General features: G+C 51.7%; 12 protein-coding genes across 12 annotated transcripts; 5 read left to right on the plus strand and 7 right to left on the minus strand.

The window, feature by feature from the left end:
• Positions 1-368: 368 nt before the first annotated feature.
• BJX67DRAFT_45445 (PA and RING finger domain protein) lies at positions 369-3,427 on the plus strand. The gene is made up of 2 exons (XM_071035028.1): positions 369-2,706; positions 2,759-3,427. The coding sequence occupies exons 1-2, from the start codon at positions 509-511 to the stop codon at positions 3,084-3,086; spliced, it is 2,526 nt and encodes an 841-aa protein (XP_070887552.1). The 5' UTR covers positions 369-508; the 3' UTR covers positions 3,087-3,427.
• On the plus strand, positions 3,175-4,585 carry BJX67DRAFT_45455 (uncharacterized protein). The gene is made up of 3 exons (XM_071035030.1): positions 3,175-3,616; positions 3,690-4,300; positions 4,397-4,585. The coding sequence occupies exons 1-3, from the start codon at positions 3,515-3,517 to the stop codon at positions 4,512-4,514; spliced, it is 831 nt and encodes a 276-aa protein (XP_070887553.1). The 5' UTR covers positions 3,175-3,514; the 3' UTR covers positions 4,515-4,585.
• On the minus strand, positions 4,586-6,367 carry BJX67DRAFT_45474 (leucine-rich repeat domain-containing protein). Its single transcript, XM_071035031.1, has 2 exons — positions 5,608-6,367; positions 4,586-5,557 (listed from the first exon to the last, which is right to left on the minus strand). Exons 1-2 carry the CDS (start codon positions 6,228-6,230, stop codon positions 4,657-4,659), a joined length of 1,524 nt encoding a protein of 507 aa, XP_070887554.1. The 5' UTR covers positions 6,231-6,367; the 3' UTR covers positions 4,586-4,656.
• A 772-nt stretch (positions 6,368-7,139) lies between these two features.
• Positions 7,140-7,475, minus strand: BJX67DRAFT_379949 (uncharacterized protein; the record flags this gene model as incomplete). The annotated part of the gene is made up of 1 exon (XM_071032690.1): positions 7,140-7,475. The coding sequence occupies one exon, from the start codon at positions 7,473-7,475 to the stop codon at positions 7,140-7,142; it is 336 nt and encodes a 111-aa protein (XP_070887555.1).
• A 1,301-nt stretch (positions 7,476-8,776) lies between these two features.
• BJX67DRAFT_387340 (Zn(II)2Cys6 transcription factor domain-containing protein) lies at positions 8,777-11,278 on the minus strand. The gene is made up of 3 exons (XM_071034204.1): positions 10,545-11,278; positions 9,899-10,456; positions 8,777-9,843 (listed from the first exon to the last, which is right to left on the minus strand). Exons 1-3 carry the CDS (start codon positions 10,602-10,604, stop codon positions 8,932-8,934), a joined length of 1,530 nt encoding a protein of 509 aa, XP_070887556.1. The 5' UTR covers positions 10,605-11,278; the 3' UTR covers positions 8,777-8,931.
• BJX67DRAFT_379951 (RTA1 domain-containing protein) lies at positions 11,114-12,139 on the plus strand (the record flags this gene model as incomplete). The annotated part of the gene is made up of 3 exons (XM_071032691.1): positions 11,114-11,279; positions 11,344-11,888; positions 11,954-12,139. The coding sequence occupies 3 exons, from the start codon at positions 11,114-11,116 to the stop codon at positions 12,137-12,139; spliced, it is 897 nt and encodes a 298-aa protein (XP_070887557.1).
• An 828-nt stretch (positions 12,140-12,967) lies between these two features.
• Positions 12,968-14,139, minus strand: BJX67DRAFT_349835 (MGR2/ROMO1 family protein). The gene is made up of 5 exons (XM_071028782.1): positions 13,962-14,139; positions 13,867-13,893; positions 13,777-13,806; positions 13,635-13,725; positions 12,968-13,566 (listed from the first exon to the last, which is right to left on the minus strand). Exons 1-5 carry the CDS (start codon positions 14,014-14,016, stop codon positions 13,449-13,451), a joined length of 321 nt encoding a protein of 106 aa, XP_070887558.1. The 5' UTR covers positions 14,017-14,139; the 3' UTR covers positions 12,968-13,448.
• Positions 14,140-14,733: 594 nt separating this feature from the next.
• Positions 14,734-17,790, plus strand: BJX67DRAFT_45595 (putative cytoplasm to vacuole targeting Vps64). Its single transcript, XM_071035032.1, has 2 exons — positions 14,734-16,046; positions 16,095-17,790. Exons 1-2 carry the CDS (start codon positions 14,913-14,915, stop codon positions 17,217-17,219), a joined length of 2,259 nt encoding a protein of 752 aa, XP_070887559.1. The 5' UTR covers positions 14,734-14,912; the 3' UTR covers positions 17,220-17,790.
• A 221-nt stretch (positions 17,791-18,011) lies between these two features.
• BJX67DRAFT_45598 (ribonuclease P subunit p20 family protein) lies at positions 18,012-19,385 on the minus strand. The gene is made up of 2 exons (XM_071035033.1): positions 19,261-19,385; positions 18,012-19,161 (listed from the first exon to the last, which is right to left on the minus strand). The coding sequence occupies exons 1-2, from the start codon at positions 19,343-19,345 to the stop codon at positions 18,362-18,364; spliced, it is 885 nt and encodes a 294-aa protein (XP_070887560.1). The 5' UTR covers positions 19,346-19,385; the 3' UTR covers positions 18,012-18,361.
• Positions 19,386-19,545: 160 nt separating this feature from the next.
• Positions 19,546-20,788, minus strand: BJX67DRAFT_349838 (uncharacterized protein). Its single transcript, XM_071028783.1, has 3 exons — positions 20,386-20,788; positions 19,882-20,327; positions 19,546-19,819 (listed from the first exon to the last, which is right to left on the minus strand). Exons 1-2 carry the CDS (start codon positions 20,475-20,477, stop codon positions 20,042-20,044), a joined length of 378 nt encoding a protein of 125 aa, XP_070887561.1. The 5' UTR covers positions 20,478-20,788; the 3' UTR covers positions 19,546-19,819; positions 19,882-20,041.
• Positions 20,789-20,917: 129 nt separating this feature from the next.
• On the minus strand, positions 20,918-21,550 carry BJX67DRAFT_45612 (uncharacterized protein). The gene has a single exon (XM_071035034.1). The coding sequence runs from the start codon at positions 21,500-21,502 to the stop codon at positions 21,026-21,028; it is 477 nt and encodes a 158-aa protein (XP_070887562.1). The 5' UTR covers positions 21,503-21,550; the 3' UTR covers positions 20,918-21,025.
• Positions 21,551-23,357: 1,807 nt separating this feature from the next.
• On the plus strand, positions 23,358-24,977 carry BJX67DRAFT_387343 (HAD-like domain-containing protein; the record flags this gene model as incomplete). Its single annotated transcript, XM_071034205.1, has 3 exons — positions 23,358-23,382; positions 23,445-23,672; positions 23,738-24,977. The coding sequence occupies 3 exons, from the start codon at positions 23,358-23,360 to the stop codon at positions 24,931-24,933; spliced, it is 1,449 nt and encodes a 482-aa protein (XP_070887563.1). The 3' UTR covers positions 24,934-24,977.
• Positions 24,978-25,285: the final 308 nt, after the last annotated feature.

Below are 25,285 nucleotides of genomic sequence, written 5' to 3' on the forward strand. Positions count from 1 at the left end.
AAGATATCTCAGGGGTTCCTCATCGCAGCTCATCATCGCAGAGACTCACTACTTAGAATAACCCTTGGAAGAAAGGGGGCGTGCTCCGTCGAGAAAAGTTGCCTGACAAGATGATCCATGGTGGTGTGACGCACTCCTGTTCAAGGCCTGAGGCATCAACCCCGTGACTCCGAGGTCATCCTGGGGTAACGTGAAAGGCATCCAACTGTCGTCTCCTGCATGCTCCATCTCATCCCCATTCAGACCCTCCCGTCGCTTCCTGGCCGCTAACTTGCTCAGGTTCTCTTTCACCGTCCTTGACTTGAATATTTTGTCGTTTTCCCTTTATTTTTGGCTTCTTCCGCGGTCGTCCTCCCCCCTCCATGAGTCCGCTTTCGATGACGAATCGAAGACCCTCGGACCATTCGTGTTAAGAGCTGCACAGGATAGGTTGATTTCTCAAGCTCACTGTCCAGTCCTTTGCAGAGCGCTTTTGTCTTTGGTTTCTGATAGCTTCATAACGATAACCATGCGACCCCCTCAGCTACTCGCTCTCGCCTTCTGCCTCATCTTCTTTCCTATTTTTCTCACGTTCTTCTCAGTCCTTACAACATCTCCCCGCGTATCGACCCCGAGTTCGTTTGCTGGTCAGACGACAGGACTGCATGCCCTATTCTCCTTTAATATCCCCTCCTCGCTCTTTCCTCCATCCGCCATCATCAGCCTCACAGATGAGAACTCGACGTTTTTCCTAGCCAGACCTGCAGCGTTTGGCCCTTTACTCCCTGAGAAAGGGCTCAGTGGTCAGTTATGGGTTGCGAGCGGTTTTGGGGAACGGTCGCTGGGAGCTGGAGGAGAATTGGGCTGCTCAGATATTCCGGGCTGGGGAGAGGGGGACGTCCATGTGTCAAAAGACAACCAGGCTGGGATTCCCAGCTCCGACCGTAAAGCCACTGGTGCCACCCACAGTCAGCATCACGCGGATTTTTTGCCGGCCCTTGATACTCCGAGCGGCGCACACACCGGGTCTATCGCGCCTGCTACGAACGACGGCACCGACGATCATCTCCACCATCCCCTTCTCGAGTCTATAGCGGTTGATTCCACCACCTCTGAAAAGAACAGGGACTCTTTCCAAATTCGGCAAAGTGCACATGCAGATATACAATCTTTGCAGGAAAGTGCGGAGATTACCGGCCGAGTCGTCTTGCTGAGCAGAGGCGGCTGTGGCTTCCTGGAAAAGGTAAAGTGGGCTCAGCGACGTGGAGCAGTTGCATTGATTGTGGGAGATGATACCCGTGGGGGGAGTCTGGTCACCATGTATGCTCGGGGCGACACCTCGAACGTGACAATTCCCTCATTATTCACGTCTTACACGACAGCTCACTTGCTCTCATCCCTTGTTCCCCCGCAGGATCGGGAGGAACTGACCGGAACTGAGGGTACTAAAGTATCTGTTTCCGGAGGCTCTGAGAAAGAGTCTACAACAGCTGCCTCCGCTCTTCCGTCTTCTTCGCCCACCGCTGTCCTTGAAGCCACCGATGATAGCACAACCACGACATCAAAATCTGGGCTCTTCCAAAAGTTGTTCTTATTGCTGGGCTTAGGACGTGGGAGCCGTGCGGGTAATCAACTAGACAACAGGCGTCCTCCAAGCAGCGGCAACATCAACTGGATCCCAATGGGCCATCGGGATGATCAGGAACCGTCCCGAAACGAGATTGATGACTATACGCATTCGGCGGGTAGCAATAATGCGGAGCCCCACAAGAATCCCAGGGTCAATACCAACAGCGTCGAAGGGGATGGCTTCGTTATAGGTGTACAGGACTGGCGAGATCCGGATCTTCTAGCCCCGAAAAGCAGTGTTATGGCGGCTCCGACTGGTACCGCGGCGTCAGATAATGCTCAGCAACGCGATGAGAAAGGTGCCGAGTCGACTTCAACCCTTAAAGGCGGCAGCATAACTCCCGGCAGCGGAGAGTACCATGCGATAGAGAGGTCCAGTACTTCTGAAAGCAACACTGGGAAAATGGAGTCGCGCAACTCTCCAGGTACGACCTCGGTGGGGGATTCAGAGTCAAGGCCGGGTTGGTTCTCCCGACATATCCTTGGTAAAAAGGCTGACGGGGCCGAATCGCGAACCGCTGGGGAGAAAAAGCAGCGGACAACTCGTGATGCGCCCCAGAAGCAGCCTATCAAGGCCAAGGAGCACGAAGGCTTATGGGTCACGCTCACGCCAACGAGCATGTCCACCAGTCCGTTTTTCGACACCCTCCTCGTCCTTGTGGCTAGCCCGCTACTCACACTATCCGTTGTCTATATTCTCCTGCTTCTCCGGTCTCGCATTCGGCGACGACGTTGGCGAGCACCTAAGTCTTTAGTCGAGCGTCTTCCGGTGAGAACATATCATACAATTCCCACGTCATCGTCTTCATCGAACTCTTTGAGGTCGTCGCCCTCGAGCCCCGGACCCGTCTCGCAAACATCTCCGCTTCTGGGTATGCAGAGCTCTACAGAACGTGCTCGCTCGCCGCCGCAGCATCAGCAATCCGAGCCAAGTTCATTCGAATCTAGGAGGGAAAAATTGGGGCAATCTACTACTATGTCGCGTCGGAAATATACCGGACGGCAAGTCGAGTGTGTTGTTTGCCTTGAGGAATATGTCGATGGACAGAGCCGGGTGATGAGCCTACCATGCGGTCATGAATTCCACGCTGAGTGCATGTATGTACACCCCCGCTTTTTCCCGGCAAAAGATTATACTAACCGGCCGCAGCACTCCATGGTTAACAACTCGTCGACGGACCTGTCCGATCTGCAAGGGGGATGTTGTTCGATCCCTGTCTCGTAGCCATCATGCTGAGACAAGCGACCCATCAGAGCCTGACGCTGAATCGCATCGTGTCGCCTCCTCGGCTCCAGTTCCGATCAGCGTGATAAGTGACGAGATGTCAGACTTGGAGCGGCACGCTTCCACGGATAGTGGGCCTGAGCAGCATGTGGCTGCGACACCACCAGGCTGGCGGAACTTCGCAGCACTCAGTTTCTCCGCCCTCAGCGGGGATACTATTTGGCACCAAAGCAGGCACGACAGCGACGACTGATTCTCGCCTCGTGTATTGCGATTACAACTTTCCTTTCCGGTTCTGGATGGCTCCTTAAAGCGTTCCTTTTGTGACTTGAGCGAATTTCTTATTAGCGATCTGCGCATTGAAGTTGGTTGGCGTTAGGAAAGGACAAGCCGATTGAATAATAGGCGGCTGGAACCCGCAGGTCAAAAGCGACGGCAGCCAATGCTGACGCTTCGTTGTATAGCTCGGACATGTACTCTCTTTGTTCTCTCTCTTCTGAATTCCTATTCATCGTTATCGCTGGCCCTGCAAACTGGCCAATGGCAAATATGTGGATCACAGACAAATAATGACGTCAGTCGTGCAGCTCCGTTGGAACTCAACACCACACCTCCATCTCCTATCCAACAACCTCCGCCCATCGTAATCAACCCCTCGTCAACAATCTCACAGAATCTATAATGTCCGACAGGGCAAAAGAGGCACTTCGCGCCGAATCCGCCAACCTTGCCGCAATCGCCCAGGATGTCGCATTTTCTGGCGCATATCTGTACCCATTCAAGGTCCGGGCGCCCAACCCGACTCTAAGGATTCGAGAGCGTACAGAGTACATTACTAAACCTTAATAAAATACAGGGAATCTTCTACCTATCCACCCACCCACCCCTATACACGCCTCTCCTCCGCCGCGCCGCGCAAACCCTCACCCTCGGGATCTCAATAACAGCCGGCCTCTTCGTTTTCACATATCTCCCGCAAACAACCCTCATGGCATTCACCGCAGGCCCCCTTCTCGCCCCCATCGGCGCATTCTTCCTCGTTCTCTCCGAAGCCGCCGCCCTCACGCACTTCCTCTCACGGACCTTCGTCCTCGCCGACGCACTGATCGATACCTTCGACGCTGTCCTCCTCAACAGGGGACACGAAGCGCTCGTTTCCCGCGGCCGGGAAATCAAGTCTGCGCGTGGAAACGGGAATGGTGTCTTTGCCCGGCTCGGGAAGATGTTACACAAGCCGCTGGGTTCGGGGTTCGGGTTCGGGACATGGTCAGAGACAGCGCGGGGACTGCTGCGGTCTGTGCTTCTTCTCCCGCTGAATTTCATCCCTGTTGTGGGGACCGTGGTGTATGTTTATGTTTCTGGGAAGAAGGCTGGGCCTGGGCTGCATGAGCGGTATTTTCAGCTGCGTGGGTTGAGCGAGTCTGAGAGGGAGGAGTGGGTGGGGAAGCGGAGGGGCGCGTATACTGGGTACGTCTATATTTCTTAAGCTTTCTTTTTTTTTTTTTTAGATTCCGTTTTCTGTTGCTTTGGCAGGGGAAAGTTTGCTAACGGTACCGCGGTCAGGCTGGGAATGGCGTCGGTTGTGCTCGAGATGGTTCCCTTTGCGTCGATACTCTTTGAGTTCAGTAATGCTGTTGGGGCGGCGCTGTGGGCGGCTGATTTGGAGAAGAGTACGAAGTAGATGTATCCATCCCAAAAGGTTTACAAGAGCGACTCAGATACGATGTACTTGATAAATATTATGTTCAGCTGAATTAGGTACATCCGAGTTCCCAGCTCAGAAGCGATTAGGTACGCTCTACAGTATATTCACGAAACATCGCTCAGAGCGAGGGAGCACAAGCAATGCTACACCCCAGCCTCTGAAACGGCAACGGACGCAATCTCTCCCCCGAAGACCGCGGCCCTTTGAGCCCATTCTCATACGTGCTGCAGTCCCACCACTCGATCCACTCTGTGCGCGCAATCACAAAGTTCCGATGACAGACAGAACACGATCGACCACCCGCATTCCGTACATCTCGCGCTTGTCGGAGGAGCCGAAGCGTCAGACTCGGAAAACCGATCGTCTCGTCGTCGGGGATGGCGTCGGCGTCGAAGTAGGAGGATCTGCTAAAGCATAATAGGGCTGCTTCGCGGAGGGAGGGGACGCGGGACTGGGCGTGTGTAGACGTGGAATCCGAAATAGGGACGCCCTCCATGTTGTATCGGTGAATGGGCCCCGTTGCAACATGAATAGGGGCCCATGATTCTTCCGGCGGCGGTCCGTTGTATTCGCAGCTTTTCACGGCTGTAGGGTCTTCTTGTTTTTCGGCGAGAACGTGCCATTGCAAGATTTCGGAGTCCTCGATCTGAAGCAGAGGGTTAGGGCGAACGGTAAGGTGTTTCAGATCGCCCTTTTTGATGAGCCAGAGGAGCTCCCAGGGGAGGAAGTGGAGGCGGTTAACGGAGAGGTTGAGCTCCTGTAACTTGGTAAGTCTGCGGATTGCGGGTGGTATCTCAGTGAGTTTGTTGTTGCGCAGGCTCAGCACGCGCAGCGAATCAAGCTCGAATAACTCGCTCGAGAGCGTTGAAAGAGCGTTCCCGGCAAGAAAGAGACGGAGGAACGGCTGCAGCGAGCTGTACACATCTTCTGTGATCGGGGGTTCCTTGATCGTTGGAAGCTTGGTAAGATGTAGCAGCGGTCGTAGCAGGCCTGCAGGGATTGCGCGTAAATTTCCCCCACTATCTCGTCAGTTGAAACCATGCAGCATCAGAAAGGACAATTCAGATACCTTAGATCAACACTATCCTGCCCCTTCTCCAAACAATCATTCACAATCGCCCGCGCAACCTGGTGCTCCCTCGGCTCCTCCTCAACCCTCCTGCCGAAACCCGCGCGCACCCCAGCCAAGCCCCTACCTTGCTGATCGCGCACGTCCATCTCTGTCGCCGTCCCGGTATCCTCAGCCCTCGACATCAGCACCAACTCCTCCCCCCAGCCCTCCCCATCCTCCACCGCCGACAACCCCTCAGACGCAAAAGCCGACTCATCACTCCCCATCCAAACCCCACTATCAACAAGCCTCTTCTCCTTGAAATCCGCCCTCTTCCGCTTTGTCTCGTGCGCCGTCTCCCCCCACCACGTCCCGCGGTACCGCCGCTTGCGCGTCCCGGAGGACACGGGCGTGTGGTAATTTTCCAGGCCGGAGGCGGGGATGTCGTCGCTAGAGAAGAGGGCTGGATCGCTGGAGGGCTGGCTGGACTGGTCGTCGAAGCGGGAGAGGCGGGAGGCTTTTGTGAGGTGGGTTGAGGCGGCGGTGCGTGCGTTGCGGGATTGGGAGTGGGATTGCTTTCGGATTGTTGGGGAGCGGTGGCGGACGCGCCGGGGTGGGGGGAGGGGTGGTTCGGTGTCCATTCGGTTAGTTGTGGTCGGGAGGAATTAAAAAAGGGGGGTGATAGGTGAATTATAGAGTATTGAACGAATCGTTCGGTGTTGTGAAGAAATTCGGGATCCAGGGCGCGTTGCGCGGAGTCGAGGTAGGACGAGGACGGACGGCGAGCACGCGACCGATCGTCTCGGCGTGTGGTGGGAATGACGTCTGATTGATTTCTGGGAACCTGATAAAGCTCTTGTTTGAAGGGGTGAGAAAAAATTCCTCAGCAAACCCCCAGTGTCTTTGAATTCTCCTGATGTGCGACAGCGCGCGGGCGAGTTTGGATTTTACCCAAAACAGACGCGTCGACTTAGTCAGGCCATCTGCTCCTCCACCCGTGGAGTCGTCGGTGTCCATCCGAGTCTCCAGAGTCTCCATCAAGATCGGCGATCAAACGACAATCTCCGGACGCAACGGTCGAGATCTCAAAGTAGATCATACACATTGATCATTCGGTCATACGTTGTACATTTTTATGCAGAAAACCCCAAGCGCTGACTGCAGTGGATTCGGATAGAGTCGACCTATATACAAAGGCGATGCGCAACAGAGCGCATAAATCAGAGGCGAATCTCACCCAGTGACTCACTCATCAAAAACGAAGATGGGGAAATAATATGGTAAGCACCATCAACTCATGAATAATCGTAAATAAGGGGTATAGAATCCATAACACCTGTCCGTCCCACTTTTGTCATCTCGATCGCGGTCGAGACCCAAGGAAACGGATACAAGAAGGTAGAAGTTATAATAAATAGGCCAAAAAGATAAGCTAGAGGCAAGAAGAGAAGTTCAATCACTTGTGATCAGCAGCCCTCCACTGCCCATCTTGACGTCGCGCAAACGCGATAGATGCGTCATTCCTAGATTGTACGTTCGATTTGCAGAATTCACAGGGCACCGAAGAACAGAGCCAGGGCACCACCGGCCAGGGCGACAGGCACGTTGCCCTCGAAAGCGACGGCCATGTTTGTGTGCTCTGGGTCTTCGGGAGCCACGGTAGCGGTAGCGGTCGCCGTTGAAGTGGGAACCATAGTACTCGAGGTAGGAGTGCTCGAGGGGATAATAGGGGTAGATGACGAAGGAGTCGGAGTGGGAGACACAGCGTTGACACGCACGAGCGTCCTGGTGATGGTAGTGGTCAGGGTCGAGGTGAGAGTTTCAGCACCGACAGCCTGGGCCGCGCCAAGGAAAAAGATGGTCGAAGAAATAGCGCTAAGCTTCATTTTGATGATTCGATAAGCGTTATCGGCTTTGAGGATAGAAAATGATCTTGAACGATAGATTTCGTTGCGACGGAGAGGGGTTGAGCGGGTTGTGACTGCGCAAGGAACAGGTGGCTCTCGGCTGACGGTGGAACGAGCGACTGTCAACTGGATAATGAACTGGAGACGCAAAGGAGTGGGCGTGTCGCAGTCCAGAGACGAGAACAGGAGACGTAAAGAACGTGGAGAGAGCGCGGCTCGGGGGTTGAAATGCGTGGGATGGGAAGGGAAAAGGAGCGAAAGAGAATGTCGGGGAGGCGTTGGACTAAATACAAGACCGTCAATAAATCGAGCCAAACACGAGAATGGAGAATGGACAGGCTAATTGCTGGCCCAATAACATCCGCTGGTGCAAGGGGTTCGTGCCTGTTCAGACCTCGCAAATTGCGCGATCGTCGGCTGGCTGCGATTGGACCCAACGCCAAAGGAATGCCCAAAGCGAAAAGGATGTGTTGGCTGCCCCAGGGACATACAGGGCTGATTCGCCGCAGATCCTTTCCGAGGCTCCTCGTCAGGGCAGGTGGCTTCGGGTTCCTGAATCTCCCCAGCGCCAACTCGTCAGGCACAATTTGCTTTCTGCCAATCATCCAAAGCATCATCTGACTCAGAAGTCTTGGAAGAAGAGAAAGAGTTTTCACCCGTTCTAATTCTGTGGCATCGCGCCCTCTGTTCCCTCCATTAATTTTTTTTGTCTCAGAGGGTTTCATGTTGTCCCTCTTTGATCCTGTTTGCTGGGCGGCGGCTACACAACCTCTGCCAGATTGAGGGGAATATTTATCAAATTCTTCCAGTCGCACGGTCAACACTCTTTGTGCCCGTCGATAGTGGCAGGCCCTACCGAACTTTCAGCGCAAGAGAAGCGTAGTGTGGACTAATCTGTCAAAAATTTCATTTTATTCAACTTTAAGTTCAAGTTGTGACTAGTAGTACGAGAATGACTTCGGTTTGTACCGAGATTTCCCTGTTCAGCGGAGGTCGAGGGCGTGATCGACGGCAACCACGTATCAATACCGTACGAACCGGGGCTCTCAACGCCTGTCAATCTGCCAATGGACGAGGCCATGCCGTTGTCAACTCCTTGCAGGCGACACAGACTTCCGAGTTCCATAATTCATGTGTGACATCCAGAAAACTGAAGCAGGCTTTGCGCCTGCCGGTTCACCCATCCTGGAGCTTCTGGGAGAAAGCCTCCTGTCCAGGAGTCGCAGCACCCGCAGTCAAGCACACTGCACCAGTGCCCATCGGCTTGGCAGTAAAGGACGAGTCACGCGCTGTGGGCCTCGCCAAGTCGTCCATGCCAACTCAGCCGCAATCAGGTGCCAATGAGTCGGGAAGGAAGTGCTTCCAGCGACAGCTCGCCTCCCAGATACGTTGCCTGGATGAGAAGCTGACGACAAAGGGCTCCCCAGCCTGCATGTCACCGGCAAATGCCCTCAAGAACCGGCCATTGGAATGCCACAAGCTGGATCTCATTTGCGGTGGCCGCTTGTATGCGTTGAATGGCCAGCAGCGCTTGTCGGATACCCAGACGGTTGCCGATAGTCTCGAGCATATTGATCGCCCAGCAGCGGAGTGCGTCAGACACCCCAGTTGCGCCGGCCGCAACTGTCAAGGGAAACATGGTCATGAACAACCCTCTGAGCAAAGTGCGGCCCTGGCTACCATTTAGCTGGGACCCAGCACTGATGGACAGGCCCTGGCTCGCAATCCCAACGCAGATATCAGTCGCCATTTGATTTACCACCCCCAATGAACGCATCTTCTGTTCATCCCACCCACACCCGAGCGTTTCCAGCTTGGCTATATATGCCAGGATCAACTCATTTACCAGCAGACGGCCCAGGCGATAGTAATTCAAGACTCGAGATGCCCACAGATTCTGGTACACGTGGTACTGTCCGTATAAAGTCCCAGGTACATCTGCAGCCTCTCTGACGGCAAAAGACCAATCCTCCGGAAGGGCTTCTATCCAATTTCCGAGCTGGGTTTCCAAGTCTACCGCTTCACGCAGGATCTTTTTCCCGCCTGCTCCGTGATGTACGGGCGTCGCACACAGACTAATAAAGTGAACGAAGATATCCACCAATTCGAAGGCTGGCCAATTTTCATAGTTGAAGAGCGCCGTCCGCTGGCATGACCAGCTCTTCAACTCAGTAGGAAAAGGGCCCCCGGCCTCAAAGTAATGGACGATAACGGAAAAGTAAAAATACAACTCTCCTTCCCCATTAGGATTTCTCCCTTTGAGGAAAGGAAATCGCTTCATGACGGCATAGACCCCAGGTAAATGTGTTCTCCCAGAAGACACTATTCCTGGCTTCGCATCCACCATCTATCATGATCAGCAACTCGTTGCTCATCCGCAAACTCGCCCCCAGCGTACTAACCTCGAAAATCCCGAGCGTGAGAATCATCCTCACTAAGCTCCTTGCGTTGTGATGCGATATGTTATCAAAAATCCTTCGAACTGCTTGCAGTGATCTTCCGTACCGTTGTCGTGCTTGAGAAAGCAACGCAGGATCTCGGTTCACGTTAGATAGAGCTGCCAGGCCGATAGAGGTGACAGAATTTCGAAAGGGTGCATCGACCTCAAGCTCTTTAAACAATGGTATTCCCCGATGACTCGGATAACTTCCATCAAACCAGGGGGCGGATCCAAAGCTGTGGGTGAAAAAAAGCAGTCCATGATTATCAACGTCCAGAGGTGTTATTGGCATGGGTTTTGAAAGTATAAGGCTCTTGGTGTTTTGATCTGAGGGACTGATGTTTTCATCTGAAGAACTTGAAGCCTGCTCTTTGCCTCGCGTTCGGCTTCTTGTGGCTTCCACCTGCCGAACGATGCGCTCATTCTCACTTCTGAATACCAAGGAGTTCTCGTCTCGGTAGCCCGCGCATTCCTTGCCTGCTCTTTTGCATTGAGAGCATCCGGGTCTTGCCCTATCGCACTATTGAACCACGATTAAACTCCGACCCCGCGTCTTCAACCTGGAGCTGCGGTGTACGCCAAGGACCCGCAGACCAGCAGTGGCTTACCTTGATGCGCCGTTGACGACAACGAAGGCAGTTTTGGCTTGGACGACCACAGAACGTCATCCTTTGCTTCGGAAGTGCGAGAGTATCTCATCCAGCACAGAGGCAGTGCAAAGCTGAAGCCTCTCATACAGCGAAAATGTCAAAGCACCAGTCAGGGAGGAGTTGTCATCATCCATGCTCAGCCACTCTGTCGCAGTCTTGGAGACCACGCCCTCACGTTTTTCGTAAGAAGGCGACATTATCACTTGTACTTGGCCAATCAGAAACAGTGATTCGCCGGTGCTTCAAGCACTTGGTCTTCGAGTCAGCAGGGGTGCAAGGCTGAGGGTCTTCCATTTGACATGGTTTGATTTCCGATTAAATAATAATGGCCTTCGCTCAAGCGCCTCTCGCAAGCTACACCAGCTGTGTTCTTTCGGGTCTCGGCGCCTGCTGGCAGCCGATGCTTTCCCTGCCCATGTGGGAACCAGTGCAGATGAATGGACGAAACACCAGGTATAAAGCGCAGGCAGACACGCAATCCGGTTTCAACATCTTCAACACAACTTCTTTTTTTTTTTTTCATTGCGATGCTTACCCGTCGAGATGACCCCGAATCGTACTATAATTACCAACCCTCAGTGGGAGCTGCGGCTCTATTCGCAGCTCTCTATGGGCTTGCATTTATCGGGACGGTTGTCCAATGGCTTCGCTTTAGACCAGTGGTGTGGCTTGTCATGGTGGTTTCTTCAGCGAGTGCGTCTCTATTTTATTCCATCCTGACCTTTCCTACATCCCAGCTCACTGAAGGGTACAATAGTGGAAGCTGTCGGCTACATCACCCGCACAATTTCCACGCAGGATGTAAGCGCTCGCACCATATTCTCCCTCCAATTTGGACTCTTGATCCTCGCACCCGTCCTTATGGCTGGAGCCCTGTACGTCCTCTTTGGACGTATCATTTTCCAAGTCGTACCAAAAGAGCACCGCACATTCAAGGTCTGCTGGGTCCCTCCGCGATTCGTAACCCCGATATTCGTCGCTTTCGATATTCTTGCCCTCTTTCTGCAACTTATCGGCGCTGTCATGATCACATCTGGGAATGGAACAAGTCAGGATGATCTCAATACCTTTAACAGAGGCCGGGATCTTGCGTTGGTTGGTGTCATAGTGCAAATCGTCGCCTTTGGAATTTTCACGATAGCAGCAGTGCGATTCAACTTTACGTCCAAGAAGTTCCTCAAGGCTGTCTCTCAGCCACTGTATGGGCAGGATGAGTTTAGCATGGCGATACAGGATAAGCCGAGGAAGAACGACTGGCAGGCTCTCTTACGGGTGGTAAATCTCGCAACGGTTATGATCTTGGTACGTACGTCCCAGCCCAACTCTTTCGTCCTGTGCCTCTTAACTAACATGCGTGTGATGACTAGATTCGATCCATCTTTCGAATGGTCGAGTTTACAGAGGGCCACGGCGGTTATATCAATACCCACGAGTGGCCGTTCTATGTCTTCGACGCGGTTCCGATCTTCCCATCTGTTGCGCTCTTCGTGTGGTGGCATCCGAGCCTTTATCTGCCACATCTCGGTTTACGCCTTCCGAAGCATGCGAGGTAGATGGTTGCCTTCTACATTGATGTTTGACGGCTTAGACTCGGCGTTACCAAGGAGGTCTGGCGTACCCAGGAACAGTTGTTTCGAGGATTAGTGTCGTTTAGGGTTTATATTCCTTCTTCCTATTCTTCTTACTATGTATTCACTGGTGTCTTGTATTTGCTTTCAATATACATTACCAAATCAACCCAGATCCCCAAAGCATTCTATCTTCCTCAACACTGATCGATACAACAATGCTTCACATCCCGCAAGAAGTCGAAAAGTACCGGCTCCCCCGTCAACTAATAATTCAGGTCCGCCAAGTTCCCGAATTCCAGGACGCAGTCATGCGTCATACCCTTGCTAAAAGTTCACCAAGCTGCGGCCCCAGCCAGATCCGGTTCAATCCATGCATGTTATTGAAGCGTACATTGAGCCTCAACACAGGGTGTTTCGAGAAAGAGTATACCGAACCGACTTTCATGCTCTTCACGCAGGGACGTCGAGTATCTAGCCTCACCTATTTGTCCCGCCAGGCCGAGAAATACCTCATAATACATTAGAGCTCTCGCGTTATGTTTGCAGCCTTGTGCTCTATATATTGTCTGACACATGGACTAAGTAGCTGTCCCAATTTTTGCCTGATCTGAAGCGTAAATTGTGTTCGGGCTTTAGTGTGGAGATGGAGTGGTGGCCGGAAGTTGTGGAGATGCGGGATGGCATCACTTTGGCTCGCAGGTCCATCGCTATTGGAATATGGCAGGTTTTAATCAATAGATTCTATAATTACTTCCTCCTTCGCGAGTAGGTTTAGAGCTTGTGGTGTCCCTGGTAAGTCCAAGCTGGAATGGCCTATATCCGGTCCTCTCCGGGGCGCCGAGAATATATACATCAACGGATGGCCAAACTGCTGAAACGAACACGATGTGCGGCATATCCACAAGAAGATATATTGAACCAAGGTTACTGAGGCTAACAGGCGTCATAGGGAAAAAGAAGGCACAGTCTTGAAACAGTGTCCTTTGAGTTTGTGCTTCTCCTTCAGCAGGCCAACATCTGGTTCGTGAAATCTTCATTATAATTAAACTCATACAGAAAGAGACCTTGTTTCGCTAGATCGGAGTTCCTGTGGCTATTACGCCCCCAGGTTATATACACCGTACCCTCCTCTCAGCCCACCTGCCTCGACATGCTTTCCAATGGGTGTTCCTCCACAATCTCTCAACCCAAATACGAGCATGCGGTGAATATATGCTATTGTACAGTCGCCGTCGTTATCGATACCCCTGCGCCGCAACCGCCCCGTGATGCCACAGATATTGAGCTACTCTTATGCACGTCGCAGGGGTGACTGGCGGGGAAGGATCATCGGAGGTCCCCGGGCTCGAAGCCAGGCGTCGTTGTGAGGGCCTTCGGTACGGATAACGCTGCCAATCGACATGAATAGTCTGCAGTCGTGAGTAATAATTAGTATAGCCGCTGAAGGATCTGGTCGATCTTCGTGCAAGGAGCATACCCAAATGTTGCACCCGACCCAAGCATGTATTTGCCCAATGTTCGCATAACGCCGTTAGGCCCGGCCCCATACTGGAAGATGGTGACAGTTCCTGTTCAGATGAATACACTGTCTGCGATTCACGGTATTCGACGAGACTAACCAATGATAAAGCCCATAATGCCGCCAACGGCTGGAGGGTGAATATTAGCATGGAGCATAGACCGCAGTGGCGGAGAAAAATATCACTTACTTGATCCCATCATCGCACCCATTTTCACTGGACAACATGTAAGCTTGTTTGCGTTCGAAAGAGGAGAAACCGCATCGATATGGCGAAGAACTCACTTTTGTCGAAGGTCGAGGGGCCATGGGCCTGGGGAGGGCCTGCAACTACGGGCATTTTGGAGGGATTCGCCGGACGATATAAACAGAGTCCTCTGACTGTGGCCGAATTCTAGCTGTGGAACCTGCACAACGCCGTCAACACTTCCTTTAACAGCTCCGGAGCTTCACAGTCGCAAAAGCAACTCCAAGCTTTCGGCCTCAAACCGCCGAGCCCGGGGCGCACGTGACACTGCCTTCTCTTCTGGGATCGGAATTTTGATTACGTAACACACGTGCTGTTTTGGCACGTGACTTAAGGCTTGAGGAGAATGCGAGCTGACCCTTCTCCCGCTGCGGTCTCATGGCCTTGTCTCGAAGAAATCTCGCCCTTGCGTCTTGAATATTCGCTGTTTTGGTGGCTTACGGCCCGTGCAAGGCGGCTGTTCCGTCTCGTACTTCTTGCCTTGCTACCTTCCCCCTGGGTCGTCGCTCTTACCGCCTCATCCTCATCTGTGGCCAAGAGACAGGCGCCTACTTGGTCTAAAACCCTTCATTGTCTCCGCCTCAACCCTTTACACTCTCTTTTGCTATCTGATTTCATCTCGTTGGGGTAAATCTGCCAATTACACGCTATTCGAGTCGCTTTTCATATTGGCCTGCTTTGTTCTTGGCTCTGGAGAGGACAACACATTCACCTGGTGGGACTCGCATGGTGCGAACGTGACCTCCCCGGATCAGTTGGTCGACACCGAGCAAGAAGCAGCGTCCTGTAAATATCGCGCCAACATCGCTACATACCTGCTTCTTCCACGTCGTGACGCGCTATAGATCAATCGAAGCGACTATACTTCAATTGCCTGCCGCCCACCAGCGGAGCCGTCGCACGTCCGTGCGTTTCCCTACGAGCACCCATGAGATTGAACGGCCTCTATACCTGACAACACGTTCCCAAGAAATTACTCCTCCTTCTCCATGACTGCTGTGGCGTCACCACCTAGTGTACAGACGGGGCCTCGCTTGGGATGGTACGATCCTGGTAACGGTGGACAAGACCCTTTGTCTTCTATGAACCCAGAAGAGGTCTCTCGAATGTTCATACCGCGAAAGACCCTGCATAGATCGAACTCCTCTTCTTCTATAGGGTCTAACTCGTCCACCTCGTCCACTTCGACTGTACTCCAAAACCCGTCCGGGACTGATGCAGGACAGCCATCCAACACTGAATCGACTAGTTGGTCCTCAAAAAAGAAGGCATCGAAGAGTGTTTGGCCTAACTCCAAATCTGAACCAGTGTCCGGAATAAGTAACCCACGCTCACAAGCGAAACCAGCTTTCTTTTCCGGCACAGGCGCTTCGTCTGCTATGTCTGGGATCCAGCAGCCTTCCTCTATCCTTCCATCTCAGCAGCACCTCCTCCAGTCCTCCCTCCAGAACGGCGCTCGCTCGGGAAACACGCCGACTGGTGAACCACCCGCAATACTGACCCTTATACCAATCAATGGTACCTTCGAAAAGAAACAAATCACCGTCCCGTTCTACCCTGAGACTTTGCGGATTGGTCGGCAAACAAATGCCAAAACTGTACCGACGCCGAAGAATGGCTTCTTTGATTCAAAGGTGCTATCTCGGCAACATGCTGAGATCTGGGCGGATCGAAGTGGAAAGATTTGGATTCGTGACGTGAAATCGTCTAACGGAACTTTCCTCAACGGCCAGCGTCTATCACCGGAGAACCGCGAATCTGACCCTCATGAAATTCGCGAAAACGACACTCTGGAGCTGGGCATTGATATTGTCAGCGAAGACCAGAAGACCATTGTTCATCACAAAGTCTCTGCAAAAGTTGAGCATGCAGGCATCTATGGGAGCATGCCTAATATTTTCGACCTCACCCTTGGCGACCTAGACCCAGCTTCTGGAAACGGCCTTCTCCCGTCTCCTCTTAGCCAGCCTTTGTCCCATATTCGTGGGCGAGCTGGCAGTGCTTCGAGCACCCGCAGCACCCAGAGCACTGCAAGCAGCCAATTCAACCAACTCCAGCAGCAGCGCCAGATGAACTACTGGAGCTCCCCGCTCTCCATCGAACAGATTGTCAGGAGGCTCACTGTATGTTTATCGGCATTTTCCTCTTGCATAAGAGCTAACTCGTTCTAGACCGAGATGAAACAGGCGAAACAGCAGCAACAAGATCTTCGCCAGACTGATGAGTTCTTAGCCGGACTCATGAAACCAGGTGCAGTCGAGAAGGAGAAGCAAAAACACTCCCCCGGAGACAGTACTTCGTCTCGTCAGCTCAACGGGCGGCCAAAGATGCCTCGGATGGACTCTTTCTCGCGGTTTTCTGATCCACCGGCCCCTCCTCCCCAACAACCCTTGCCTGAAAAACCGGATTCTCTGCCACGAAATGGGGTGGACGCCATCTCCCCTCTAAAGCGCTCCGACACAGAGAAACCCAAGATGACCGCTGGAAGCTCACCTGTGTCGCGAGAGTCTAGCCAAATTCTCTCTCTCATCGAGGCCTTGTCGTCTGCGAAAAGAGAGCTTGATAGTCAAGGTGCTCGTGTAAAGGAGCTTGAGAGTATGCTCGTACGAGAACGGCAAGCTCGAGAGTCCGCGGAAGAAAAGGCTAAAGCCCTGGAACTCCTGTCAACCAAGGAAGCAGAAGGAGCTTCGGAAAGCTCCACGGTTAAGCCGCAATCCGATGGTTCTCAATTGAACCCGGAAGAGACGAAGATTGAAAAATCTATCCCTGAGATATCGGACGGCTCTACCGCCTCTCAGCAAGAGCCGATACTGGCTGATAGCCACTCCGAGGGATTACAGCGCCGCCTCGAGACGTTAATGGACGAAATGGAGCAAATGAGGAAGCAGGTCTCCTTATTCAAGGACCGAACAGAGAAAGCAGAGACCGAGACTGTTGAAGTTCGCAAGTCATTGTCCGAGATGATTGAGACCCTCCGCAAGGAGCGCATTGACAGTCGGAAGCGGAGCGCGCCCATTTCTTCCGTCCCGGAAACTGCAAGCACCAACAATACATCCTCGCAGCCCGACAACGAGTCAGCTGCCGCGGGCAAGGACTCCAAGCCGTATCCACAACACTCCGTGTTGTCACCTCACTCCAACGAGGTAGAATCTCCCGCCCATGGGATCACAGCCCAGTCACATAGACCTCTTGATGTCATCGAACAATCAAGTCCATATGCCTCGATGCTCGGAGTCGTCCTCCTTGGAGTTGGGTTGATGGCTTACCTTAATGGTTGGCAGAGGGTGGACAAATAGCTTGGTCTCTCCGCTTGTTTGCTGGTGTCGACTTAAGGCGCTCTATCTTGCAACCCACTTTCGTCAATTGGCTGAAAACCGTTTGGTCATACATAAACCTTCCTTGCTTCGCTGTTTCCTTTTTTGTTGTCAAAACATTCTTCCGTACTAGCCTGTCATCTTGGGCTCTATCTCCTATTGTTCCTGTATTCTGATCAGTTGTTTTGGCGTTTATTATGAGTCTTGGCGCTTTTCCTGGTTGCCATCGCATCTTCCCCTTTGCGCAGTTATGAGTTTGCATAACTTGCATGACTTTCTCTCTTACATTTCTTGTCTTACCTTTTGATTTCTTTTCTCCACGCCATGCTGTTCCAGTTATGGTTCCCTGGCAGCGGCTCGCTCTTTCATCCATGTTAATGTCCCTTTCACATGCGGCAGGATACAGGACATTTGTGTATTAGTCTATCATAGCGGCATCGCTTACTTCCTTTCAATAAGTGACGAATGACTACTCATGTGGTTTCTTTTATATCTCACGGTGTCACCGACTCTGATTTAATTTGCTTGATGATGAGCCTTAGCTCCTGATATGGGTTAGAGAGAGGTATAGGTTTACTTTACGAAAACGGTCGAGGTCCATTGGGGGTACTGCGCTTAGTACCCATCTGGGTATCTCGTCCGGCCCTTTCGAGTCTGTTGACTTGTATGTTATGAGATGTATATATCATTTGAGCATGGCACATACGCGTCAGGCAGCTTCATCTCTTAGTTCTCTCCCTTGTCTTGGCGGAGTAAGCATAAATTGACTAAATTTGATGCTGAGAAGGCCTTGACCAAACGAGAAGTGCTTTCCCCGCGCGTCGGGGGCTTCGGGGTGCTGTTTGATGGATTTGTTGCGCCGGACAGATGATGGCGATTGATTCACATAGCGGGTTGCTAACCCGTACTCCTTAGAGCTGGAGAGCGTTAATCAATGAAGTGAATGTAAGGATAGTTTGCGAAGTCATCGGGTAGATAACCCTTGGCATGGACGCGGGTTCCATACACTTCTCAGCTGGGATGTGGGAATTGCGGCTAACGCTGTACGCTAAGGACGTGCTGGTCGTCGGCCACCGTTAGAGTCGGTGGGTTGTAAGATTGATGTGCCAATTGAACCGTCAAGATCACTTCAGAGAAATAGCAATTTCAACCGAATTGACCCATCTTGTCCGCGTCTCTGGTAACTCGGTCTCAGCGAATCGGGTCGCTAAACTCGCAGCTCGTTTCCGCTTCCTCAGCGCGGATTTCGAGAGCGGTTTTGGCGGCGCCTCTGTTAACGGCGTCGGATCTTCGGCCTTTCCGCTCAGGATCATAGTATCTCCCTGTCCCGTTGTTGTGGTTGTAACCGTGAGAACCGTTTCATCACCCCCAGTACCTTCCTCCTTCCCATTTCCACGGATATTGACACTCTCAACCTCTGCCGGTAACCCCCCTCCATTCTCTATCTCAATCCCAGTCTTCGCGCTCTCCTTGCTCACCTCCCCTTCCTCAACGTCATCAACAACCAGAACACTCCCCGTTGAAGCTCTCACCGTATACTCCCCCTCCCTGCCCCCCTTCTCAAACCAGCCACCAACCTTAAGAGCCGTCTGAATAGCCCTCCCCGTCGCCTTAATGAAGACCTTCTCCCGAGCTAACGACTCCTGCCCCTCCCCGCGCGCGAGTGCAGCCAACATCTTTTCCTGCTGCTGGCCGCCGCGACCACCGTGATTCCGATTCCCTCTCTTATTACTGGTTTTGTTAACGGAGGCGTCAACGGCCGCTGTTGCTCGCTTCTCGGCGAGCCGGAGGAGTTTCTGTACGCGTTTCACTGCGCTCATGTAGGGTGTTGAGGAGGAGATGTAGATTGTTTTTGGGGTTGAGGCGCCGGCGTAGGGGGAGGCTGTTGGTGGGTGGGGGATTGGGCGTTTATGGACGACGGCGTCTAGAGTGTGTATTGTTAGCTCCTTTTTTTCTCCGTTGTGACTAGCATAGAGGAGCAGTTGAATGGATGGAAATTGTTATGGCTGTTTGATGGACGTACGTTTTGGGAGTTTAACCATATCATGGTTTTTGCGTTCGAACTGGAGGTTTGATGTTTGATTCGGGGGTATGCTTGAGTCGGGCATTTTGCGAAGTGCAGAACTGCCTTGCCTTGTAAAGGGATTGAGTGCTGTTGTATGGACCTTCAAGGTGATTTTCGTGGAGCTGGGATGCCACTGTTTGCATTATTTGCACCCACTGTCAGGAAGCTTATCATCGTTGCCTCAGGCCAGACTGAGATTCTTGACCTTGGGCTCGATCTACTCAGGAGTTTGGAAGAGTATGGCGATGCTGTTTTTGGCTATGATTGTAGCGTTATCACTGTAGCGCGATCTTTTAAAAGCACTCCGTGTACAGGTTATCGGGTATATAACGTATCGCCATCACCTTTGAAAGCACAAACATGGAACTGGAATTGAGAACAGCGCTTGGCACTACCGTCTCATGACAAACCGAAGGACTGTTTTGGCTTCGCGGTATTTAAGCGGGGTCCAGAAGTTCAGACTTAAATCGTGACCTTGAATTTCTGACAATCATCTTGGGAACCTCTTTCGACGACCTAGAGATGCCTGGATTTAGACTTATTCGCCCATAACCCTAGTTCGGGGGTACAGAACTTACCGGCATAATGACAGGCTGATGATTACCCGCCGCAACCATTGTACAAACCCGATAAAATCCAGCCGGTAAACCGGCCTCCACAAGGACAGCAAATCCACCGACCCCATCTCCTTCATCAAAGACGGTCTTGAAGAAAGCAGGCCTCGTCGGATCAGGAGGCGTCACGGGAACTCCGTCAATGTCAAGATCCTCCCCGTAATCGACTGAATAGTAACCTGAATGTGCCCCACAACTTTGCCATTTCGGAGAGCTTGTGGGGCCGAATACAGGGTTGCATTAGGATTTGTCACAGAGCCAGCAACGAGATTTGTGGTTCGGAATTTGACAAAGAATGGAGCATTGGCTGGGAGGATCTGGCCTGGGGATGGGTGGGTGATTATGGTTGAAACCATGTCTTTTTCGGAGGGAATTTCACCCATTACTATCCATTGAGAATGAGTTAGTGAGGTGAATAGAGATATTGGAGGCTGATAAAGAAACTGTAGAAATACTAATTCCATTGCAGGATCCCTCTTTGAAGGACTTTCCATTTGTCAAGATTCTCCCGCCACAGTGGTTGATGAAGTTGGGGGTTCTCTGGGAGGTACATATCAGCATGTGGGGTTACAATGAATTTGAGTCTGCACGGACGTAGAAGACGGAACATATCTGATGGAATTGTCGCTTGGAAGGCCGCCGTGCTGGCTTGCATCCTGTATGTTGTTTGATTCAAGGACTACCCAGCTGCGTTTCGCGTGGCTGTCTTCAGCGAAGGCGAGAGCGACGAGGGTGGTCAGTAGCAAGAGAAGGAGTCTTGGCTTCATTTTGAGGAAGGTTATAGGATAGTCGGGTGAGATGGCTGTTGAAGGCACGAAGAATGATGGAATTTGTGTAACAGTTGTGAGGAGGAAATTCGATGTCGAAGAGAAAGAGTTGACTACTTTTCGTCTGGGCAAGCTTTACGCCTGTCTGATTTCATCCACCTCGCAATTTTCTTGACTGAAAGTCTCATTCAAGGCGCTGAATCATTCAAGTAACTTGTATTTATTCACAATCTTCGTATATATACACCATTTGCTGATGCCCGTCCCTATACAGAAAAACAGGTCATGAGGCGCAAGAGCGCTTGTCACGAAGCTCCACGCTTGAGAATAAGGGGAAAGAAGCTAGAGCCATCCGACTGCTTTGTCCTCCACCCTTTGCTTGAACTTCGCGAATGGGTTGAGTCCTTGGAATGCCCTGGATGCTGAGAGGTGGTTTCGAGAATTGGTGCGGGTGGACTCCTTCGCGCACTTAGCTTGGACACGAGATAGATCATTGGTATCTTGGACTTGGGCAGGATTCTGGTTGCATCTGCCTAATGCTTTGAGGGCACCTGTAATTTGCGTTCGCATAGATGGTCTTTCAGTCTGTGTCCCGCAAAAGATAGCGTGCACCCCGGCCCTAGGAGCGACGGGATGTGTGGTACATTCCTCGGCCGCTTTATTGCACTTTTGGAATACGCCATGGTGACCTAGCCAGCGACGGAGACTTGGTTCCTGAGAAGATGCCTCTTCCTTCAACTTCGCTGCCGCCAAACGGCCGAGGATTTTGGGTGTAACAAGGACGGACGATAAAGATCTTCCAGTTGACACCACCGACATAACAGAAACTATGCAAGAGGCTGAAATAAAGATACTGACAAAACAAAAACCTTCCAAGTGAGATTTGCTACCGGGGCAGAATAGAAGAAGAGGGGCCTGGATTTATACCTCCTGCTGCCACCGAACTGTTTTGACGTCACGTTTATAAAAGTGCGAGATCGAAAAAGACCGAACCATGGTTCGGAGGGAGTCTGGCCAGTTAGAGGCATTAATTCAAATCAAACCTTTGGGCGGATCCAATACTTGTTAACCAGCGTGCTACAGTTTCTGATCCTCACTGGTTTCTTATCTGGTACGGAGAAGAGCGCCTCTAGGGATTTCGATGTTGTTCCGCGGCCTGTGACTTCGGTGGCATATAAAACTCATTCAATGCATGCTATTATCTGTCATCCGCATTCTATGGTGGTATGTGATGGACTGCCTGGGGCTCGCTCAGTGCTTGCTCATTGTAGTATTCGGAATGAAGTGGCTCCTCACGTTCGGCTTCTTCGGCGGTATCACGGTTTAGGTCGGTAGAGATGATGGTTGACTCACTGGCTGAGATGATGAGAAACTTGACATGTACTCTGGGTTTTCACAAAGATCCTTACCGTCGAGATCAAACCTCGGGATCTCCGCTATATCAGCCATGTGTTCTCACTGGTGGCTGTACTCAGAAAGTAAGGTTGGTCGGGTGCCACAAGATTGCACATCCACTGATTTCGAGAGGCCTAATTGGAGACATTTAACGATAGAGTCTGAAGGAAAAAGGAATCCATTGCCATGTGCTTCTGGAGCACGTCCCGAAGCATGGGCTGCGGTTTGGTTGGTGGCCACTGTCAATTCCTGTGCTGAACAGAGATGGCACCCTGTACTACACCATAGACTCACCATGTGGCACAAACGAAATGATGTCAGACTATGCTCCCTCTTGACCAAAGCTTTCTGGGATGGTAGCCAACTAACGAACCACGACCGGTTCATGGCTCGTGGCGAGAACGTCGGCGATACCGATACCCATGGGGCAAGTCAGATCATATGTCGGGTTGGACAGGAGTTCTTGGTACCAGACAAAATGGACCTAGCAGAGAGCAACTGTGGCTCAAGCCCTAGAACTCCCCTCTCTATGAATCGTGGGAAGCATGTGTCTGGACCAGGTTGTATATGCATACTCCGCATCGACGCCAAAGTGGTACTTTTGTCTTTCGCCAGTCGAACTCAAGTTAGTCGAGCATTGAAGTTATGCGTCGAATGATAATCCAAGCATAATCACAATATTCTCAGTATCCATCCATGCCTATGTTTGAAGCAATAGCTCGCCATTGACCCTGGGATCCTCGTACAAGTAGCCTGCCTTGTTGAATCGAGAAATCCCAGTATTGACTAAGACTCAAGCCTTTCAAGCAAGCACGTAATGGGGTGGGACTCGATGACCGGGCCAGAGAGGCAATCGACAAGCCCAGGACCGTCTATTCCGCCATGCAAGCATGGGAATAAAACATGAGGTCAACAGTTTCAAGCAATTAAAGGGCTCATACATGCGTTCCCTAACACTGGAAGGTTCTCTTAGTAGCTCTGGTGTGAGGGAAAGAAAATTCACTCTATTCACGGATTGGATCTTGGTCTATCCGGTGAATCTGATAGTAAACAAGGAAAGAGGACCTGGGAAGAATAATAAGCAAAAGAAACAGCAGAGAACACAAAGCTTTTCCCACAGGATACAAAAAGGTGCCAACGTTCTGTTGTCCATCTCTCTCCCTTATATCTATCACTACCCCCGGTTCACTCTATATCCGATAAACCTATCCTCACCTCTTCTGTCTTATCTATCCTCTTCTTCCTGTCACCCTCTTTTAAACGACAGTGATCTTCCGTCATGGATATCAATCGTTGTGGCCTAGGTTTCCGCAGTGAGTTTGGCATCCCTACTGCGCTTCAATGCTGTCTGGGTCCTGCTTAACAGGAACAACAGGCCCTACCTTCTACTCGATCACCTGCAATGAAGTGATCAAGATGGAATTGCGTAAAAACGGAATAGCTTTTCTCAGTATAGATGACGGGGAGTCCTTGAGGAAGCTAGGAAATGAACACGGCGTCGTTATCCGTCCTCGAAACGAGGGTCCCGATGGCTCTGGTATCAGCAACATTCGCTTCGCCCCTTCACTAGTTGGCAAGGGTTACAGCTCAGATGGTATGGTGAATAGTCGCCTCTTGAGAAGAAAGATAGCACAAGCTGACAGCTTCTGAACCTGCTAGCCCTGTACTTCCACACTGACCGCAGTGGATGGGATGTCCCCCCGCACCTTCTCGGCTCTAGCTTGAAGAGCCGGTCGGCTGCTGGTGGCGAGTCCATCCTGGCAGACACCCGTTGTATAGTCAAGGAGATCAAGGAAATGAACGACGGACTGTATGAACTGCTTACCAGCTCGAAGCATGCCAGCTTCCGTTCCGATGACGATGTCTTCGTGCCGCGTCCCATCTACGATGAGAAGTCGGGAATCTTTCGCTTTCGTTTCGACGATGGTATCCAGCTATCGGCGCCTCTAGTTCTGCGTTTCACTCAGCTCTTGGAGATTTTCTTCCGTCACTCTTTTACTGTTGCTTTGAAGGAGGGTCAAGGTTATCTCCTTGATAACCACCGGTACCTCCACGCCCGTACCTCCTTCACTGGCTCTCGTGAGTTGCTCAGGGTTCTTGCATACACCCCACAGATGATTGTCACTATCCTCTTTGACATCGATGGCACTCTCTGCCGCTCTGAAGATCTGAGCGTCGATGCTTATTACAATTGCCTCAGCGACATCGTCGGCACACCCATCACTCAAGCCAACACCACTGTGAACCTTCACGGAAGAACTGACTTGGGCCTCCTGTATGACATTCTTGATCACCATAAAGTCGATTCCAAGGCACCTGTCGTCGAGAGATTCTTGCAGCTCCACCCTGAGTACCTTCAGAAGTCACTCGAAATGGGTTTCGCGTCCGCCCCGTGCGCTGGTGCCGGGGACATCATCGAATGGCTCGCCAAGAAGCAGAACACCCTCAAGACCTCGATTCTCCGCGTTGGCCTTTTAACCGGCAACTCTTGCCCCAATGCCCTGCTCAAGCTCCGCGCCGCAGGCATCAACACGGACATTTTTGACCTCAGTATTTCCTCGTTCGGAGATACCCATGTCGATCGCCACTCTCTCGTCGAGGATGCAATGACCAAGATCCGTGTTCGCAACGGCCCCGACTCCCCCGAGAGCAAGGTGATCGTTGTTGGTGACACCCCGCTCGACGTTGAATGCGCGAAACAGGCTGGCTGCGCTGTTGTCGCGGTTGCTACCGGAAATTACAGCATGGAGGAGCTTGCAGCGCTCAAACCCGATCACATTTGTGCTCAGCTTGATGAGTCCAAGGCTTACTTTGACTCTCAGCTTGAATCCCTCTCGCCTGTGGCTGACATCTAATGGCGTTTATGTGATCGCCACTTCGAGTTAGGGCTCATTTCCGCCTCACCGTTGTCTTGGCAAACATTACACCAGAAAATGGTCAAAACAAAAAAAAAAAGCTCGAAAAAAACAAAAGCTCAAAAAAATAACCACCACAACAGTTCAACTCTTATGCCGACATGATTTTATCTTATCATCGCACGTTGTCCTTTCTTTTTCTGTTCGAGTCCTACAGCGATCCTACCGCGCATCGAGTTTTCCTCTCCCTTCCCTTCAATGGTTTTGTATCTACATCTCCTCTAGCATATCTTATAATGTATACTTATTCTGTATTTTTAAATCATTCTCACCCCAAAGAGTAGATCGACCG

Source organism: Aspergillus lucknowensis (assembly GCF_044049455.1).
Source record: "Aspergillus lucknowensis strain CBS 449.75 chromosome Unknown BJX67scaffold_13, whole genome shotgun sequence".
Taxonomy (NCBI): Eukaryota; Fungi; Ascomycota; class Eurotiomycetes; order Eurotiales; family Aspergillaceae; genus Aspergillus; species Aspergillus lucknowensis.